General features: G+C 48.7%; 1 protein-coding gene across 1 annotated transcript in view; it reads left to right on the forward strand.

Annotated features, from left to right (window-relative positions):
- The first annotated feature begins 228 nt into the window (after positions 1 to 228).
- Positions 229 to 12,249, forward strand: part of WNT3A (Wnt family member 3A) — a 90,885-nt gene continuing 78,864 nt past the window's right edge. Inside the window, exon 1 of the mRNA XM_009684169.2 lies at positions 229 to 681. Within this exon, the coding sequence (XP_009682464.1) occupies positions 611 to 681 (71 nt within the window). The 5' untranslated portion in view covers positions 229 to 610. The remainder of the gene's footprint in view (positions 682 to 12,249) is intronic.

Here is a 12,249-nt window from a genome sequence, read left to right on the forward strand (position 1 = left end):
AAAAAAACCTTCACACTTTTTTTTTTTTTTTTGCATTTTAGTAGCTTCGACCCAGGGAGTGAAATCCGGGCAGGTTGTTATAGCTACCCAAATCCACAGGGGTCCCCCCTGTCTATTTAAACCCCCTAAATCTTCCTTCCCCTTTTTAAAACTACATTTTATCCCTTGGCTTGTGGGCCAACGTGCCCCCTAATGAGTATTAAAACACTATCTCCTTGCAATTAGCTCATTCCTGACTTCGCGCTCCTGATTGACAGAACAAGCCAAAGCATCAGAATTCTCCCTTTGGCAATAAGTGCTGATTGGGTCCTTTTTAAGAGAGCTACTTCAAACTTTTTTTTTTTTTTTTTTTTTTTTAATATTTGCCTTCAGTGTCTTGGCTGAGAGAAGAGTTTTTTACCTCTCTGAGATTTTTTTTTTCCTTGAGAGTAGTAGAGGAAGCAAGAGAGGATTTACCTGGTCGAGTTGAGTTCACTTCATCTGACTTTTTTTTTTTTTTAAATTATTGTTATTATTATTATTATTAAAATAATCATCCTGCCTCAGAAGAAAGGAAGGTTTTGGCAACTCTGGTTAAAAAAAAAAAAAAAAGAAAGACAACTTTTCATCAATGGCCTCTTTTGGATATTTCCTGTTTCTTTGTGGGTTGAGTCAGGCTCTGTCAAGTTACCCAATCTGGTGGTAAGTTTTATTCTTCTTCGTGTTTTTTTTTTTTTCCCTTCTCTCATTTTCATTTATTTTTCCCCTCCTCTGTTTTCTTTGCAACCCCTGCGCTTAAGATGACTTGAAATTCTCCTTTCGTTGCCACTCAGCTAAAGAGGTGGGATTGTTCCAGCGCCAGCAAGTTCTTAGAACCTGCATTTCACCTCTTTTATTTATGCATTCACTTTGTTTATTTTGACTGGGTTATACCTGAGCTCTCCTTCTCCTACTGTAAGGGAGAGAGCGCGAGCGAGAGCGATCGGAAAGTTATTTATTTATTTATTTATTTATTTTTAAGTGCTTTGATCCTCTCCTGTGAAGAACAAAAGGCACTGCCTGAATTAAAGAGATAATGATACAAGTTGACATGAGCATTTCAAGGTGATTTCGAGCTAGTCAGGTGGAAGGAAGCGGCGGGGCGGAGGAGGAGGTGGTGGTGGAGGGGGGAGTCGGAGAAGGATGAAAACATTTTTTTCTTCGCTTTAAGGGATATTATTAAAAAAAAAAAAAAAGGGGGGGAAAAAGGAGGTGAGACGAAACGGAGCAAGCCGGGCGGGTTATGTAAAGGCAGGCGGGAGCCGCGCAGGGCAGCGCGCAGCGCAGGGGCCGTGGGAGCGCGGCGCTGCGCGGAGCGGCCGCGCAGGGCGAGGGGACCCGCGCTCCCCCTTCTCCCTCCCACCCCCTCCAGGTTTGGGCCAGGGCACTTTTTGCCGGGGCCGAAGCTCCTTTCCGCGCTGCACCCTACGCCTTTAAGAGCCTTTTTCGCTCTCCCCCACACACACCAAAAAAAAAAAAAAAGAGGCAAACGGTGCTGGGGAAGGCATGTAACTGCAAGATCTGCTGTAATTACCGCGGGGCGGTAATTGGGCTGAGGGAAGCCCTCCGCCAGCAGCTCCTCGGCGCGGGCGAAGGGCGCAGGAACCGCGGGGCAGCGCAGCTTGGCCCCAGCCCGGCGGCTGCCCCCCGCGCACCCTCCGCGGCCAGGCAGGGGACAGCGGGGTGGCAGCCGGAGAGCGGCGGGGTTAGGTCCAGCCTGACCCCGCACGGGGTTTTGGGCGCAGCCGGGTTGCAGCGCTGTTAATCCCTGAGAAGCGCGGGAATAATCCCGAGTAATAAGCAAAAAGGCGCAGCGAGGATCGGCTTTCGCCCCGTCTATACGAGTAGAAATGAGGGCGGACGGCCGGCGGTGGGTTGCAGGTGATTTGACTTGCCGTGCGCAGCCGGGCCGGGTGGGTTAGGAGCGAGCGGACGCGGGAAGGGGCCCGCTGGCGTGCGCCCGCGCTGCCCCGGCGGTGCAGAGGTGAGGGTGTTGAAGGCAGGCTCTTCAGCTATGTCAGGTATGTCTGAAAGCAGGGAACTCGTCGGGATGGGAGAAAGGTAATAAAATGCAAATGTGTTCTTGGGAAGACAGGCAGAAAGAGCACCTGGACTGGGAGTCGTTAAAAAGCAATCTTTTATTCACAGCCCCGATCTAACTTATAATTAGAAACTCCGGTTGCATTCCTGATTGGAGAAGGAAACGCATTCCACCGATACCGACATAAATATTCCCTTGTCACCGGGCGGAGGGACGAGGAAAGCGAAGGCGAGCGGGGCTGCCGGCAGCTCCGCTGGCCGGCTGGAGGAGAAGCCCGGCCAAAAGCCGGCCGGTACCTTGAGACCCCTCGTCCCGCTTGGCCGGGTGCCGGGAGGTGGAGGAGAGGTGACATGCCGGGAGGAGAGGAGTTGGTGGAGGGGGACCCGAGCGGTGGCAGGAGCTCTCCTGCCGGTCTCGGGCATCAGGTGTGCGCAGGGGGACTGCAGAGCGACTCTTGCTTTTCTCCGTCTTTTCCCCCAGCTCTGTGCCAAGCAGTGGTTTAGACATTTCTCTTGCAAAGCCCCCTTAGGCCATGGAAATGCAAAGGAGGTTTTGACTGGGGTGGGGGAGACACCGGGTGTCGTTATACTGGCTGCTTGAATCCCCTCCCCCCCCCCGCACACACCCCTTTCCCTCTTTATTTATCCTTCAGCAAGATATAAACCCATTGCCGCCCCCCACGGCAGAAGACACCCGAGACTGGGGTGCTAGCCCAGCCCAGGGACCAGCAAGCCGGCCAGCCGCAATGACCGCGAGCCTGGGGCTAGCGCAGGGGTCCCGCGGCCCCGCCGTGTGCACGACACAAAATCCAAAAAGCCAGGAGCGTGTTTTCTTTTTTCCTTGGTGAAGACCGTGCTCTGGAAGGAGAGCCTGCTTGCAAACTAACTGATTTAGCAAATAGATTGCACTGCTTTATTTCATATTGGTTGCTTCTTGGGCCAGAAATTTATTTAGTCTGCTAGTGCAGGCAAGAAACAACATTTCAACCATCGCTGTTTAAACCCCCCTCACCACACACACACACATTGGCTGGTAGCTACTTGACCGCTTACAGCAGAAAATCTATAATTTACCTTCCCTAAACTGTGTCGTCTTCCCCCCCACCAATAATAGTTCCTAATTAAAATGTAAGCCCACCCTAATGCATGCAGAGCTACAGATGCTTGCATTGCTTTCAGTTTCGAGACAGTTTGATCAACCAGAAGAAGCAGGGACTGAGAGAAGTTAGAGCTTGGTTAATTTTTCTCCGGTAAGAATGAAATAGGGGGAAACATGCACTGTATATCTGGGGAAGGGGCAAGCAGGCATGCATCTGTTACTGTAATTTCTACCTGCCTCTAAATAGAGCACTTTTCTGGTCCGAGAGCGCGATTTCGGTTGTTATTCCCACCAGAGCGTAGGGGCACCTGCTTAAAACCGGGACGCGCGTTCACACTGCAGCAGTGCCGGCTGGCCTCGGCACAGACGCAGATGCGTGGCTGGTTAGTAAAAAGTTCAGGGAAGAAAAAGGGAAAAGATCCCATGGGGCAGCTACGCTGTCGCGCGGTGTCTGAATACTTTCCGCTGATCAGTGACGATGGGGAGGGGAGAAAAAAGTTCTTAAAAACGTCTTAAAAGAAAGGAAATCCCTAGGTAATGTATCTATAGAAAGGGAGAAAATGGGTTTTAAAAATAGCTGTTTAAAAATGATAAGTGGAGAGGGCACTGATAGCCATTGGGACTGAGGTGACAAGTTTCTAAGAACAAGCCGGTGTGATTTATTGTGGTTTAACAACCCCGCGGGACCTTCCCCAGCGCAGCGCAGCGCAGCGCAGCGTTGTGCTGTTTGACCTAAAGGAGCCGCTGGTAGCAGCAGTAGGCTGTTCTACACCCGGGGCTTCAGCTGCTAAAGGCTAACAGCAAAACATCTGATTTTGTTGTTTGGCTGGGTTTTTTTAGTATCAGTGACTTATTTATTTATTTATTTTTAAACGAAAGGAGGCTGTGTGAGGGAAGAGTTGAGAAACTTTGGAAGGAAGACTGACAATTTTGTGAGCGGAAAGGGTTAGGTTTAACCAGCCCCCGTCACGTTGGGGTTTTTGGCCCACGTGGCATCATAGTTGTAGTACGAGCAGAAATAAAACTTTCTAGTTTCCTCGTGCTGCCTTGGCTGGGGGAGTGCCTGGCTGCACACGCAACGGAAAACCCATTTTATTTTATTTTCTCATCAGTGGTTTGAGGCCTGACTTGGTCTGAGGATAGGTAGAGAGTTCAGAAATGACTCAGAAGGTTTGATTTAGGAGGAAAAATCAGCAGTGAGAGTGAACACAGAGCTCGAGTCCTGCAAGCCTGAATACGCAGAAGCCCAGTAGGCTGGTGCTAGGAGAGATGGCCCACGTGGGAGGAGGTCGCTGAGCCAAATCCCAAAATGTTGGATTGCAGAGGGGCTGTAGGAGACTCACAGCAGGGAAGGTCCTTGTACGACGGCATGTGCCCAGCTGGTCCCCTTTGGTACCAAGGGGATCCTTGCGATCAACCCCGGCTGCACGTGGCGTATGTAGAAGTACGCAGCATGGGCCACCTTGCGCCGAACCCACGTCGGGAGGCTTGGTTGGATGCAGAAAGCGTGGGCTGGTCTGGCTGTGGGCAGCTGAAGGTGTTGCTGGGTGCCCCGTGCAAGAAATGGGACCAAAACAACGTATATAGCGCGAGGGACTGGTGCGTGAGATGCTGCTCTTGTGCCACAAGGCACAGATCGTGGCATCTCCTCACAAGGGGCAATTCCTCCTGTCACATCTGCTGTAACAGATATGTCACATCCCGAGTGGGTTGGGGCAGGAACAGCCCCATAATGCACGGGGTAAAGAGATGGGCGATAACGGATAGCGGCAGAAAGGAAGGAGTGCAACTGGAGATGCCAGGCTGGCATTTGGGAAATGGACATGAAAGTTGTGTTTTAGGAATATTTTCCTAGCAGTGGCCTGTGTCAGGCTGCAAGAGATTTTAACTTTTTATTGTTTTTTTTTTCCCCGAGACTAGTCACAAAGGCTCTATGGATTGAATAATCCCTGTAGGACGAGGCCTTGATGTCCTGCAGTAGGCAGTGCAAAGGCCTTGCAAAGCCCTTGATGTCCTGCAGTAGGCAGTGACAGCCCCCACGGACTGGCCAGTTTGATCTAGTAGACCTTTCCATCCCTATTTCTTGTGATTCGGGAAATACAAGTACGTGGAGTGGGATGGGAGGGCAATCCTGCCAACAGAAAGCGAAGGGAGCCCATGGCATTGCTCCAGGTATCCACAGGTGCAATGCCTGCGCGTAGCCCGTATCACCGAGAGGAGCGGCATGCCGGTGAAGCGCTGGCTCGTGCCCTGATTGAGGTCTCCCCTGGATCCGACTCCTCAGGGCCGCTGGAATGGCTCCCAATTTGCACTGGCAGGGGTGAAAGCCAAGATGGGCTCTTGATCTCGTGAGAAACACGATGCTCCTCTGTTACGACTCCTAGAGAACAGAGTTGAGTCTTGGCAGGCTCCTCGCTTGAAAAACCTCCGTTTAGGTTTGGCAGAGAGTGAGCGTGTTAAGTGAGAGATGATCATCCCTTGTTAGCCAGGAGGGAGGCAGAGCTGTGTAAGGTCACCCAAGGGACAGCGTGAGCTGTGCCTGTTGGCATCAGAGCTCCCAAAGCAATCCCAAAGCTCTCTAGAGCTCTGAAATACGTATTGCATCTACCCACTCCTCTGCTCCGTTAGCCAGAGCCGAGGATTTTGACGTGTCAGAGACAGTGGTGTTCATCTACGTTTCCTCTACTGCTGCAGCGGGTTGTGGTGTGACGTTAAACAGCTGTGGTGCTCCTCTGTAGAGACGGCAGCATTTCAGCCTGACACGGTGCAATTCCTCTACATGCACCATTCTCCCACCCTTGCCCCAAAGGTTACAAATTGCTTTTATATACATTATATACATATATACATATATACAAGTGGTATCTTACATGGCCCTGTTTTGCCAGGCACTGCGTAAACACAGAATGGGATATCTGCCTGTGAGAGAAGCTGATGTTTTAGCCTATTTTCAGATACCACGTCCTCTACCAGACTAGATTTTGTGGAGCACAGCATGGATGATTTATACGCAAGCAGCAATGGGGATAGAGGGCAATGGGGTCAAGGCCATCTTGCTGCGTAGATGTAAACTGTAAGAAACAGCCATAGTCTTGTCCATGCTTAGGGTGCAACGTGCAGAGGGTAAAGGAAATATTTTCCCATCCCCGTTTCTCATGGTGAGATGGGAGAAGCAGGCCCTAATGGTATTTAAGTTGCTCCTAGCGTAGTCCAGGTATGGAGAAACTGTGCCAGTGAGATTATGTGACTGGACCAAAGTCACACAAGAAGCCTCTGTCATGGCAGGCCTTGACAATTTTCCAAGCCATTAGCAAGAGCACAACCCTTGTTTCAAGCGTGAGGAGGACTGGGACTTTCCCACAGAAAATAGCGTGTGCTAAACAAAAGTCATCTACCCCCTTAGTTTTTAGCCTGCTAACTATGTTGCATCACTGCTTATTCATGGATTTTTTCCTTTCAGTTTCATTAGATGAACTAATCTGAAAGCTAACAACGTGGTATTCAGAGCATTGAGCAAAGGCACAAAACAAGCATTTTCTAACCAAGGTTTTTAGAAGTGAACTATTTTGCTCCCCAAGGCAACCCTTTTTCAGATAGACCCAGAGGCAAAACATGTCCCTTACAGATGCTTGAACACCTCTTAAGTGTTCAGTTTTTCAGGTGGGATGTCTTACTAATATGGCTTAAGCTCTGATATGTGCCCAGGGAGGAAGAGGATGTTTTTTATTCCCATTTTACAGATAGGTAAGCAGAGAGAGAAGAATTCAAAGGCCCTGCCTAGGGCCTTGTGATGAGCCTGTGGCAGGTATGGATGTAGCATCAAGATGCTTGAACATCAGGTTCACAGAGGGGATGCAGTTTCTCCTGCTTTCTAAAGACCTCTCCACATCAGTCCCATGCCCCAGACTTGATTTCCTGAGTTCTAGTGCAATGTACAGTACCAGGGCAGGGTAAAGAGGCGACTGCTTCAGGGGCAGGAGATGTTAACGAAATAGGTGGGTCCTGTTCTCTTCTCTGAACTCTTGCATCTCCTTGATCAGCCATTTTGCTTCATCTTTTTCAGAGACTCGGTTCTACAGCTAGGCCTGCCCCAGGTAGTATCGCTCGCATAGGAAGGTAGCCACAGCCCTGCTTCCTATTTGCCACAAAAGCCATTGTAGCGGTACCCTCTAAAGGGTCAGGCTGGAGGAGCCTTGGCTTCTGCTGTGGGTCTGTGGCCTCTCCTATCTAAGCAAAGCCAAGGAGTTGCTATCTCCTCTTCCTGTTGGCACAGAAGGAACAAGCCCGACTTGCTGCTCTCTCAAACCCAGATCTAGGGCGTACCCTTTCCCCTTGCATTCCTGCTTTGAGTGGGCCAACTCCACTCCAGCGGAGGCCAGCACTGCTGGGACCAACACCGCTGCAACGCTTCTGCTCTTCTAGATAGAGACTGCCAGTCTCACCTCCGTATTGCATCTCCAGAGCTTAGCACCAATATAATGCAGGCCGTTCTGAGCTGTGCCCTGAGCTGCTCTTTGGTTTCTGCGTCCTGCCCAAGACCTTCTGAGGAGCAGATGTTTTTGCTTCGTGTTTACAGGAGTGCAAGAAAAGCCGAGCGGGACAAGCAGGTGTCAATATGCCTGCTTCCCCCTCGTTTAGCATCAGCGTTCATCCGTGAAAGGTGCCCACACTCGTATTCCTCGAGTATATGATTCAAATAACTCAGCCGCATTTCAAAGGACTTTACTGGGCATAATGACAGCACTTAACAAACATTGCACAAGTGTGTCACAGCGGGAATCCTCTGGGCTCTGAGTCACGGGCACTCCGTTTGAACAGCTGAGTTTTACACAGTGCATTTAATGTGCTGAGCCCACAGTCTCATCCCCAGGGCCTCCTGCAAGCACGGACAGACTGGTCCTAACCCCACCAAAGCTCATGCCAAAACGCTCTTGCTGGAGTAGGGCTGGGCTCATGTCCTTTCTCAGGTTCCCGAACGAAACTCCGCAGGGCCAAAGAGCACAGGCTGGAAGAGGGAGGTGAAGCTCCAAAAGGTCTGGAGATCATTGCTGCAGGAAAGGAGAAGGGCCTTTAGGCCTCAAATAGGCACTCAGTGAGGTCCATGAGAGCTAAGGTGGTTTAGTGGGTCTAAATACTGAAGGGAGATGACTACTCAGGAAAGTCTGTAAGAGTAGAAACCTTCTGTGATGTTCATAACTTCCAGGGCTTTGCTAGATCAGGCCCAGGGTTAGTCTTGCAGAAAAGTCACTAGTGACACTGTCTGTGGAAAAACTTTTTCATACGGCCTGGGTCATTTGTAATATTTTTTGTCCCTTCTATCCCTTTCAAAGTGGCAAGATTTGCTTCAAGTCCTGCTATAATCCTAGCACAACATGTAAAAATTCAGCTGATCATCAATTCACTCCAAATTCTACTAGTACTTGAAAAAAAAAAAAAAAAAGGAGAGGGGGAGGAAGAACATTAACTACCTTGTTTTGAACTCCTAACATAGGGCACTGCTTTTAAAAACAGCCTTTAAACCAAGGGAGAGCATTATGCATCACAAAGATGTCATTTGTCTCTTTTCCTTGTTTGTCACCTGCATATTCAAAGTCCCCTACCCGCTCGGATGTTGCTGATACCCAGAGAGCGTTTTGCATTTGTAGAGCCTGTGCCATCAAAGGGGTTCAAGGTGTCTTTAGTCTCCTCCTCACAGTTTCTGTCCTGGTGTAAATAATAGTCAGTGATGCTTTATACTGGTATAGTGGTAATTCTTAGCAGAGATGCTGCTGCTCTTCTCCAACATACTTATTCCCCTCCCCATACTGCACTGGTGTGAGGCGCTTTAACCGTATTGCATCTTTGACTACAGTCAACAAGGTCATGTCATAGCATGTGAACTGGTTCCCCTCGACATCCCAGGCCTATATTTTACAAGGGATAGCAAAGCCGTTTGACTTTCCACGGAGGAAGTCTCTGTAGTGTCCAGGTCTGGAGGAGGTGTGTTGGAGGAGGTTGCCTTGGATGCTCAGAAAGTGCCTGAAGGCTACCTCGAGCTCCAAGCATAGGAGACCCTCACATTTCTAGCTTGGCCTTGTGTCTGTCACAGGTTATGGGAGCTCTCCTCATCCCCATGCATCGATCCTAGTGTTCGGTTTAAGTGTGTCTTCCAGAAAGGCATGTAGTCCTGAAATGAAGACACCCAAGTTTCTAGTCAGATGTCCACACATAGGTGTCTACTCCCATTTAATATGCCCACTGGCATCCTAGTTATCCTCACAGGGCTGGCAGATATGACACAGGATCTGCTGATGACATGTTCCTTTCAGGAGAGGCTGCTGGAGGCCAAACAAGAAAACCCCACAGCGTCTCAGTGGCTCTAGATGCCTATCTGCAGGCAACTGGGTGAAGCCTCGCGGTGGAATTCATTTTACCCATTACATCTGCAGTTCAGATGTCTCCATCCAAGGCAGTTGCACTTGGCTCCTTTTGTAGTCAATGGAGAGAAATGGGCACTTTCACACAGTGTGATTCATGTGTACTATTTTAGATGTCTACGTTTAGATGAAGCAGGACCCTTCACTCCTTTGACTGAGCTTGGCTGGTTAAACCCTCTGCAAGTATGGAGGAGTTGAGGCAACTTGCTCAGACAGAGCTATCACCACTGTAGGCATCCAGGTTTAGGCAGAGTATTCCCAAGACAGAGATTCGCCTTTGAAAATTTGTTCTTTTGCTTAATAACTAATTGTTAAAATGTGAGCTTAATTTCTAATTCCCATTGCCCAGCATGATTTCACATGGTTAAAATCAAGACACGGACTTTTGCTCTGCCCTCTTCCTGCATTTTAAAGAGCTCTTTAGTGCTCCGTGCTCGTTTGCGTACTGGAGTGGGCGCAGCTGTGGTATGAATGATACTGTGGTATTGCAGGACACACGTGCCATCCAGCTTGGTACTAAAAAGTTAGCTGTAGCCTCCAGACCATCTCTCTACTCAGCAAATCCCTACCAGTTTATATTTTGTCACATCTCAGCATACTTGCAGAAAGCCTAAGGAACTTGAATATTTTGCATCTTTCTCTGTAAGGTATTTAGTCCTGCCTCTAAGCCAGCGCGCTCTGGAGCGCAAGCGCGTCTTCCTCATGCTTGCCACCCTCAGCTGCCAAGCACAGCCACAGTCTCCCACCATCCTCCAACCACATCCGCCTGTCATGACTCAAGTTTGTAATAAGGCTTCACCTCTAAACTTACACTTATAAAATGGCTTTCTTGCTTCCCTGTAGCCACAAAGATATCTCAGCGGAGGAGGATGCTGTCAACACTGTTGGTGCAAGAGCCGTCTCTCCATTTCAGAGAGTTTCTCTGACTTCGCTTTGCTTTCAGTTCTCTGAAAACAAACCCTTTCTCTTTTCCCAGTTTGTGTCTCTTAATTTCTCTTTTCCACGTTTGTATTTCCCCTACAGCTCTGCTGGGGGATGCAGTTTTTACAGCAGAGGTTACACACCATTTGGGTTTCCAAGGAAGTCACTGTTATTCAACAGAATTCATATTATAGGTTAGAAAAGTGCAAAAAAGCAGAGACCGTCTTTGCTATAGCTAGGGCCGTGAAATGAAACTACGCAGCACTGATCAGAGCAGGAGTTTCTCCAGCTTCTAAAAGGGTGCACCTTATCTAATAGAGATATTTACTAAGGGGTGGGAAGGCAGGAATAAAACTCCTTGAACAGTTGCCAAGCCTACCATTCAGTTTGTCCCTCTGCCCCCAGAATAACAACAATAGCGTCTGTTGCTAGACAGTGTTGTGTGGCGTGACCGAACGCAACTCTAAATCCTTGCAGCCTGAGGGACACGCTTAAGGGAACATTTCAATTTTTTCCCAAGATTGCAGTTAACTTGGATGAAACGGGGCAGTCTAAGCTCTTGCCGGACAGGTAAGGCCCCCTCCGAAGCTGACTGAAGGCTGGGAAGACACCACTGGGCATCAGATAAGGTTTGTAGAATTTACTGGGAGACCAATGTTTCATTAGAGGCAGAAAAATCTGGCTCATGCTGGGATTTGGGAGATCTAGGTGTAACTTCTGTCCCTTCTGGAGGGAGAATTATCTCTTAACTTTAGCAGTCTCTATCTAGTTTCCCTTTATAGTTATTGGACAGAAAAAGGATGCGACTCAACTGATCTGTCTTAGATATTTACTTTTGGATGAGGTGAATCAAGCACCAGCCGTTCCAGTTTTCTCACCATTGCCTGTAATAGTATCCTGTGTAACTAGATCACATAAAGATGTCTCCATTTAAATAGACGAACCCAGCTCCTTTTCTCACTTTGAATAAGGTCCCAAAGGCTAGGTGCATCTAGGCATTTAATGATCTACCTAGACGTGTAGAATACTAAAATAGGAGGCTTCCACTGGAAAACCCTTTTGAAATCCCAGTGGGCATTGCTCTACATCTTTAGGCACTGAATTGTGTTTAAAAATCTGTCACTCAGGTTCCTGGTGTTGTATTCCACATTTGTATAAAGGAGCTGAGCGAAAATCCCATATCTCAGAAGGGAGGTTGAAGGGATTCCTTACAGCTTTCTGCACACTCTTCCATGGGAAGAGCAGACCCCATGCATTTGCCGCAAAACAATTTGCCTTACCAGGAGAGCTGGATAACTCACCTGATTCTGCATACCATGGGGTTGCTCCCACTCCTTGCGGGTTTGCTTTCCGATGCTAGTGGAGAGCTGTTCTGGAGGCCCTGGGGAACAGTAGCTGAAGGGTGGCTCTTCTGAAAGTAGACAGATGCTGCGAATTTGGGCTAAGGATGTTACAAAGTGTATGTTGACATATTATATTTTTTTCCAGCAGTGAGGGATCCTACCTTCTGAGGGAGTGTTTGAGTGGAAGGTTCAGTCCAGCCTAGCCCATTCACAGAAATGGGCTTGTACAAAGAGTGCGCTGATTTTTTTGAAGGCCTTGATCCGCTCTCGTCCACAAATGATGTGAATCTACGGAGAAGGAAAGTGCCACCCTTATCTCCAGGGCTTGAGAGCAGTTTTGATGCAATGTTAGCAGAAGCGTGGTTTGGCTGCCATCTGGAGAGATTTGTTGGTGGAAGTGCTCAAACAAAAA

The sequence above is a fragment of the Struthio camelus genome, chromosome 2 (genome assembly GCF_040807025.1).
Source record: "Struthio camelus isolate bStrCam1 chromosome 2, bStrCam1.hap1, whole genome shotgun sequence".
NCBI lineage: Eukaryota > Metazoa > Chordata > Aves > Struthioniformes > Struthionidae > Struthio > Struthio camelus.